The sequence below is a fragment of the Cornus florida genome, unplaced genomic scaffold, assembly GCF_030987335.1.
Source record: "Cornus florida cultivar Cherokee Brave unplaced genomic scaffold, ASM3098733v1 CherokeeBrave_3.0.0_Hap2_Chr10, whole genome shotgun sequence".
In the NCBI taxonomy this organism is placed as follows: Eukaryota; Viridiplantae; Streptophyta; class Magnoliopsida; order Cornales; family Cornaceae; genus Cornus; species Cornus florida.
In genome coordinates this window covers 112,631,863-112,639,614 of record NW_026775580.1, presented here as the reverse complement: position 1 = coordinate 112,639,614, position 7,752 = coordinate 112,631,863, and the positions used below count along the sequence as shown (strand labels likewise).

Below are 7,752 nucleotides of genomic sequence, written 5' to 3'. Positions count from 1 at the left end.
GACTTATCATGAGTTCCAAAGCCCCGATTAAGAGTTTCCAACAAATATTATTTTAAAAGGACTCAAACCTTCAATCTTGAGTTTGCATTGGGAAGGAGATGATACCACTCACCCTTGGACCTTGGTGGTAGTTGATTCTTGATATATATATATATATATGTGTATATATATTTCGGAAGGTGAAGGTAATTGTATAAATTATAAATATGTACATGGAGGATGGGCCAAAGCTTGGACCAACCATTAAATCACATGCCCAAGTAAATAGTCTTGAAAAAACATGAGTCCAACAAACCCAACCCAACTGACCCATTATTAGCCCCAGTTGTGACGACCCAATCTCTGATCTGGCTGACTAATTTAAGCCGAGCAACATTAAAGTTTAGCCCAATGTAAGGGAAATTAGTCCAATCATTTGGCCCAATTTAAGAAATCAAACTTAAAGGAAGGCCCAAGTTTGGTAACCAATGTACCAGGCCCAAATACACCAAATCTTTATCATTTTCCCTTCCATCCATTAACCTTTCTCCTCTTGCACATCAAACGTGCTATTCATGGCTTGTACTGTATACACACAGTTATAGCTTTGAAATTTGTATATATACACGAATATATATATATATATTGAAGCTGATTTGATTCTTTGGTTGAGGTGAGAAATGACGATTGACGACGACAAATCGGTATACGTCGGTGGACTACCATACGATACTACTGAAGACAACGTTCGCAAGGCATTCGAATTGTATGGATCGGTCGTTGCCGTTAAGGTCTTTCTCTCTCTCTCTATGCCCCTTCTCTTTCTTGTGGTTTTACTTTTTTAATTGTGTCTCAGGTCTTTACGTATTGAGGGTTTTGTTTTCCTAGGGTTTTTTATTTTTATTTTTCTTTTTACTGTTTTGTGTTAGTTTTCTATTTCGATTAATGCACTGTTTGGTTGCTGGTGGAAATGGTTGGAAAAGAAACAAAATCATCGTTTACTCTCAATAGAAATTTACAGAAAAAGGCTGCAACCCAACTAAACATAGCTTTGGTGGAGTTATTATTATTATTATTATTATTTTGGAAAACCAAAACAAAATAATGTTTAAGATTCCTAATTTTATCTTTTTTGTTCGGCCATTTTTGAGCTACCAAATTGAGGGATATTGAGAATGTAGTGTAACATGACACGATTTATAGATGAATTATCAGCGTAAAACAATTGCAAATTCTCCATTTACTAAATTACCATGTTTAGGGGGGTGGTGGCGGACCTTAATGGATGTAAAGTGGGCCGGAGCTAAAATTGTCATTGAATTTTCGGGATATGAGTTTGAGAGTTGGTATGCCTATGGCGTTGGGGACAGTGAGTGTTAGAGCAAACATTCTTTTTAATTCAGATAGTATTGTTCTTGAGAGTTGGTATGCCTATGGCGTTGGGGACAGTGAGTGTTAGAGCAAACATTCTTTTTAATTCAGATAGTATTGTTCCTGTTGCTGACAATATTTCTTTTAATTCAGATAGTATTGTTGCAGCAATATTTTGTTTCTGCAGTTGCAGTAATTAAGTTGAACATCTTCTACAATTTTGGTTGCTATCAACTTCATTTGAAAAGGGTTGCTTATTTTTAACAATCTAACACATTTTCACTGCAGATAATTAATGATCGTGGTGTTGGGGGAAAATGCTATGGCTTCGTTACTTTCACAAATTCGCGATCAGCAGTTGATGCTATCAATGACATGAATGGCAGGGTATTTCTTAAACCTCTCATACACGTGCAAGCACATTTTTTCTGGTTTAGATTTAAGATGTGGTACTTTTTAATGAATAACTGTGTCATCTGGAACTCCTTTATTTTAATTTTAGTGCAGGATATACTTGTGCATTTTAGTTTTCTATTTTATGTTTTAAAAATTGGATGCGTTTGACGGATGCTTTAAATCAGACTATTGATCGACGAGTTGTGAGAGTAAATGAAGTAAGAGCTAGAGGTGGGAAATCAAATTTTGGTCGTGAAAGTTTTCGACGGAACCCCGAGAGGGGCACAGACTGGCATAGGGGCAGAGGTCGAGAAAGGGATTATGATCATGATAAGGATCAGTATTTGGATCGAAATAGAGAGCGATCTCGGGACCATGACCAAGACAGGGAAAGAGGATCTGACCGTGAACGAGATCACGTTCGATCAAGAGATCGTTTCATAGATAGAGATAGAGATCGAGATGAAGATAGAGATATGGAGGATACTGAGCATGAACATGATAGGCACCATGAATGGGAGCGGGAAAGAGACCGTGAAATGGATGGAGGTCGAGAAAAGGAGATAAAGAGAACTAAGGATCATCTGAAAAGTGGAGACAAGGATAAAGATTATACACCGAAGAAAGGGAATGGGTAAGATACATCTGATTTGTTGCTTGCTTTTTAAAACCCAACAAAGGTTGTATAGGCTTGTCATCTTTATCATTTAAATTTCGTTCATACAGCAACTTTATTGATGAAATTAGAATGTTGTGGGGTTCGGAAAACAAAGCATATTCAGAGCAAGTTGTGTTAGCGCTGTCTTATCTGTTTTTATTAAACCTACATTTTTGGGATCACATTCAGTTGCAAATTTTAGTTATGGCATAGCTTGGCATCATTACTGGAACCATTAATTTCTTAAAAAGAGAATGGAACTGTTTTATGTATTGTAGGGTAAAATTAGCTTTGTGCCGGTAATATCGTGTTTGTACCTTGGAAAGGCATTGGCAAAGTGGACAATACAGTTGTTGTTAGCTTCATTTAGTTTCCCTCTTCACTCATTTGGCGAGCACAAACATTCCGTACTTCTAAAGATTTTAGATTAGCTGGCCATGCCTTGCATTAAGACATCTACTACCTTTTAAACAGTTTCATCTGTAAAAGAAAATAAGGTGACTTTCTAGGCAAAGTCTTGAGTATTTATTTTCTTGCTATTGTGTTAGAATTTCATTCTTGGGAGGATGGGGGCCATGGAAGAGATTGTGTAAATAACAGGAGAGAAAACATAATATGCACAATGTTTCATCCGTGTCACTTTTGTTTTTGGTTTAAGACAGCAGATGCACTTAAAGATATTTAACATATTCTTTCCAATGTATTACACAATTTATTAGCAATATAATGATCGCTTTGGCTCTGGTATGGAATACCTCAAAGGCTCAAATAATTAGAAGCCATTTCCTCATCAGAGTATTCATATAAGATCAAGACGTTATATTCTACTAAGGCTTTTAGGTTTGACTTGCAAAACACAAACACAAAAATGATGTGCACTTTGTAAAACTGATTTAGACAGATGGCTTTGATGGGCAAAGCAATTCAAAATTGTAATATGTTTGTGGCTTGCAACATCTGGTTATGAAGTTTCTAGTATTCAATGTTCTTAAGTAATATCGTTTTTGATTGTTTTGTATAATTATGAAACCTGCTTTGTTATTATAGCTACGTTTTAGCACATTGTTTGCTATAATAATTACTGAAGGTCAAGGGAGGAACACACACTGACAGAGAGGTTAAATTAGTTGATCTCAACAACATGACGTCAATCAAAGCTGATAGGGGGGTAAGGGAGGGAGTCCTGTCAGATATTCTATGCATTCTGTTAGTGTTTTTCTGTTATGTCTATGGTATAAATCGTATCTAGCACATTGACCTTAATGTTTGTTAAATTAATTGATCTCAACATGTCAAACAAGGCTGATAGGGATTATAACAGTTTAATGCATTAGGTAGGGTTTTACTCAGCCTTGCTTCTTCTTTCTGTTCAGCAGCTCTAATTTGAGTGACCGACATAGTAGGGAGCTTTCATCAGATTCGAGTGATGACAATTGTGATAAGGTAGACTCTTTTTTCTTTTCTGGACATTCAAGCTTTATGATGTATGCACCAATTATAAAACTATCACTGATTGTTTGTTTTGTGAATCAAAAGAACGTAATAGATGGCATTGATAATGATGTTTTTTCTCACATAATCATCATCGTTTCAATTATAATTTTTTTGTTTCATATTATCAGGTGGAGGAACAATTGAACCTTTCAAAGCAAAGGCTTGAAGAACTTCAAAAGGAGGTTTGCCTTCTTTTTGGATTCTGAATCAACAGAGAAAAGTGTCTATTGTTTAAGTTTCTCATTGCTATTGAGCAGTCTCTAGAGCGGTTTTGCTTGATTGTTTTGCATCCAATAGCGACAAAAACTCATGCCACAATAACAAATGTAAATTAATGAGTACCACCTACTGGCTGGGATAAAAGATCCTGGTGGGACTTGATCTTGCAGCCTCCCAGAGTGGGGTTTGTTAATGGTACTTTGTACATATCGAGGTAAATCAACTCAACAACTTTGTAACAAAGTACACTGTCACTCAAGGTTGGCTGCAAAATTTTCTCCATATGTGACTGCGTGTGTATGTGATATTAGGTGATTGAAATGAAATAAACATGTCTCAGCTTCTGTTTCCTTCCTATATAAAGCCCTTATTATTGAGATTGGTATTTTCTGAAGCGATTGTGGAAAACAATATTTATGTATTCATTCATCTTCACCTGAGAAAGTCACAGTTATAACTTTTAAATAGGAACTTCCTTGCTAATTCTATCCGTTGCTTATATGGCTAAATTACCATTTTAGCAAACGGTCTTCTGTTTCACTGCTCGTGACAACTTCCTATTTTCTTGTGATGACATGTTAGGACCCTGAGGCTACCTGGTTACAAGCCATATTTTAATCTTTGTCTATAAATTTCACTATCATTACTGTAGTAGTGAAAGATCTAATATGCATTAATTTGGCAGATACCGCAGATAGAAGTCTTGGCAGACGAGAAACGACAAATTGTTTCAAAATTACAGGAGAAATCACAGGTTATTTTTGTTGTGATTACATTTGCATTTTAGTTTCATATCATGAAGAATGTTACTTGTGTAATATGTCACTACTTTATGTTTGTTCTAGAGCAAGCACTGGCCTTGTCTACTTTTATTTATTGAGAATAGGGTATTATTGCAGAAATTGGAGGATGCATTGACAACTGCAAAGAAACTCTCCTCTCACCGTCGGATGCAATTGATCAAGGTAATTGCCTTGATAACCATTTTTCTATATGTAAATTCATCTGGAGCTTCGCTTGGGGATAATAGTTGTATTCTGTGAATTATATGCAGCTGCATAAATGTTATGAGCAAGTAAAAGACTACAATGAAAGACTTAAAAGCTCTGAACAGGAGCTTCAGGTTAGTCTAAACCCTATTTTATTCTGATAGCTGTGCAACCGGCAAATCAAAATTTGTTTATGTGATCTAGTTGAATTTATTAGATGAATTGCATATTTTCCACAATACCTTGAAATATTTCAAGTGTAGCTGCGCAACACACTCACCATGGCACATCTCTAGGGAATCATCTACTTATGAAGCACAGATATTTGTAGAAGATAGCCATATTTGTATTATATACATATTGAATACTCAATACTCCCCGGATTCTCATTCATATATGCCTGATTATTCTCAAGTGTATCTACAATTTAGAAATACTTGTTTTGTTTTGAACGCATAGTTGGTAATCGATTCTTTTCAGATATTCTGAGACATGTATCTAACATTTTACCTTTTTGCTTGAATGAAGGCATAATATTTTGTACACTGAGTTATATATGAGATAGCCTGGGAAAGCAACTCTAGAAACAGTTTCTGAGGCCACTAGAAGTCCTTGAAACTTCAGGGCTCGCCGTGACACCACCTGCTAATTACCTGCGAACTCACTAACTCAAACTAAGAATATGATCTAAGTGAGCTCCGAAGTTTCACAAGTGATGTTGTGGTTGACAAGAAGTGCAAAGATTTGAATAACATGTTGGACAGCGTGACATTTTTCTTGGGCTTCCGTACGAGATACTTTAAAGGGTTTCTTGTTACCACGGTGTAAAGTCCACTTGTGCTAGAATTTTTGATTGTGATAAAATAAAAAAAGTAAACCTAAATTTCTTCAGTATGTGTTTTAAGTATTTACATGTATTTGCATTCATCAAAAGTCGATTTCAAAATTTTGAAGTGATTCATAACCAAAACTCATGCTTATCAATTAATTATTGGATGCATTTGTTACAATCAAGCAGCATTTTTTCACATTCAAAATTTAAAACAGGAATGCATGGTGGCATAGTTGACTTATTCATCTCTTCCTGCTTGCAGTCTCTCGTTGATGCAACAATGATAGAGGTTGATGTTGGTAATGATGCGAGCTTTGGGACGGGGTCCTAACAAATGGCAATGCTTGATGATGAACTGAGGTCCAACAGTCCATTGGCATTTGATGGGTGCAGCTTCATTTATTGTATTGTATTTTTCCTTTTGGTACGAGTTATATTCATATTTACTTGCACATTTCTTTAAATATAAATATATATGTTTATTTTGGATAGGCAGGTGAGGACAGATATCTTTACAAAAATTGTTGGTGATCAACTCATGCTATTCTCAAATGTTTATACCATCAAAGTTTTTCTGATTATATTTTTTACAAGAAGTGCAAAGATTTGAGTCACATGTGTGGCAGTGCGACATATTTCTTGGGCTTCTGTGCGAGAGACTTTAAAGGGTTTCTTTTTAGCGTGGTTCAAAGAGGTTGGATTGCTGCTTCCTCATAAGATGATTGTAGAGATAAGCTCTTGGTCTTATAGAAAGTAGAAACCTCCTAGTGAGTGTTAAATTGCTCCTTTGGGAATCTGGGCCAAGTTGCCAACTTGGAGTTGTGGATTCATTTTTAGAGATATTATAATGACGGAGATGTATTTTATAAAACTTGTAGCTAGTAGTCACTCAAGGTGATGCATGCTATAAAAGCAGAAATATTGAATGGTGCTTAAAGGTCTTGAAGAGGCAATCCACTTGGGAGTGGCCATGTTTCGGTTGACGAGGATTCATCAGTTATTATAGGTTGGATTAAAATGTATTAAGAGTTTGTTCTTAGAAGCTGTGTTATTAAAATGTATTAAGAGTTTGTTCTTAGAAGCTGTGTTTGGATGGATTAAACAAGAAAGGTAAAGAGAGAGAGAGAGAGAGTTGGAAAGCGATCTTTCTTTTTCTGTTACTCATTTTTGGTTTGCATGATGGGGGGTTCCTGGTGATCTTGATCAAATATAGTAGTTTTGCAAATATATAGTTAGTAGTCATGCAAATATAAGGGTGAACAAATAATTCGTCAATTCGGTCCGAACCAATCCGATCCGTGTGGTTCGGTTCGGTTTTCGGATCTCATAGATCAGTGATGGTTTAGAAAAATAGCAATCCGCTATTTGCCGTTCAGTTAACGGATTGGGTCTTGGGAAAACCGATCCGTTCTGATCTGTTACCTTAAATATATATATATATATACTTACTGTATTTCTATATATTTTTTTTATTCATTATTATTATTTTTTTGGATAAATGATAAGTATATTAGAAAAGCGTTCAAAAGGGGGAATGCGTCCCTAATACAAAAGGTAAAAAAGGACTTAAGGACCAATAGCATCCAAAAGATCAAAAAAGTCATCAATCGAAAAGCATTCGCTTCCTCTTACATAACAGAAAAGAGAACGAAGAATATGAATTTTTAGATTTGCTAAAGACGATTCCTTGTCTTCAAAATTTCTGTTATTCCTCTCTCGCCATAGGCACCATCAAACGCAATGTGGAACAATCATCCAATAATCACGAGCATAACCCTTTAACTGGGCATCATTTCCATGTGTTGATCAGTTGT

The 7,752-nt window shown here is 35.7% G+C and overlaps 1 protein-coding gene across 2 annotated transcripts; it reads left to right on the top strand.

Annotated features, from left to right (window-relative positions):
• Window positions 1-513: 513 nt before the first annotated feature.
• LOC132277238 (uncharacterized) lies at window positions 514-6,519 on the top strand. Of its 2 annotated transcripts, none has more exons than XM_059779025.1 (9): window positions 514-770; window positions 1,639-1,737; window positions 1,932-2,380; window positions 3,781-3,847; window positions 4,027-4,080; window positions 4,803-4,871; window positions 5,017-5,082; window positions 5,172-5,240; window positions 6,201-6,519. In XM_059779025.1, exons 1-9 carry the CDS (start codon window positions 660-662, stop codon window positions 6,267-6,269), a joined length of 1,053 nt encoding a protein of 350 aa, XP_059635008.1. In that variant the 5' UTR covers window positions 514-659; the 3' UTR covers window positions 6,270-6,519. The 2 variants fall into 2 exon arrangements, with proteins under 2 accessions (XP_059635008.1, XP_059635007.1); XM_059779024.1 differs by having other exon boundaries at window positions 3,778-3,847.
• Window positions 6,520-7,752: the final 1,233 nt, after the last annotated feature.

Bases quoted from the DNA above. Each gene is read 5' to 3' on its own strand.
- LOC132277238 (XM_059779024.1), top strand. From the start codon at position 660: ATGACGATTGACGACGACAAATCGGTATACGTCGGTGGACTACCATAC. The intron at 1,738-1,931 runs GTATTTCTTAAA...GCTTTAAATCAG, and splicing joins TCAATGACATGAATGGCAGG to ACTATTGATCGACGAGTTGT. The intron at 5,083-5,171 runs GTAATTGCCTTG...AATTATATGCAG, and splicing joins GTCGGATGCAATTGATCAAG to CTGCATAAATGTTATGAGCA.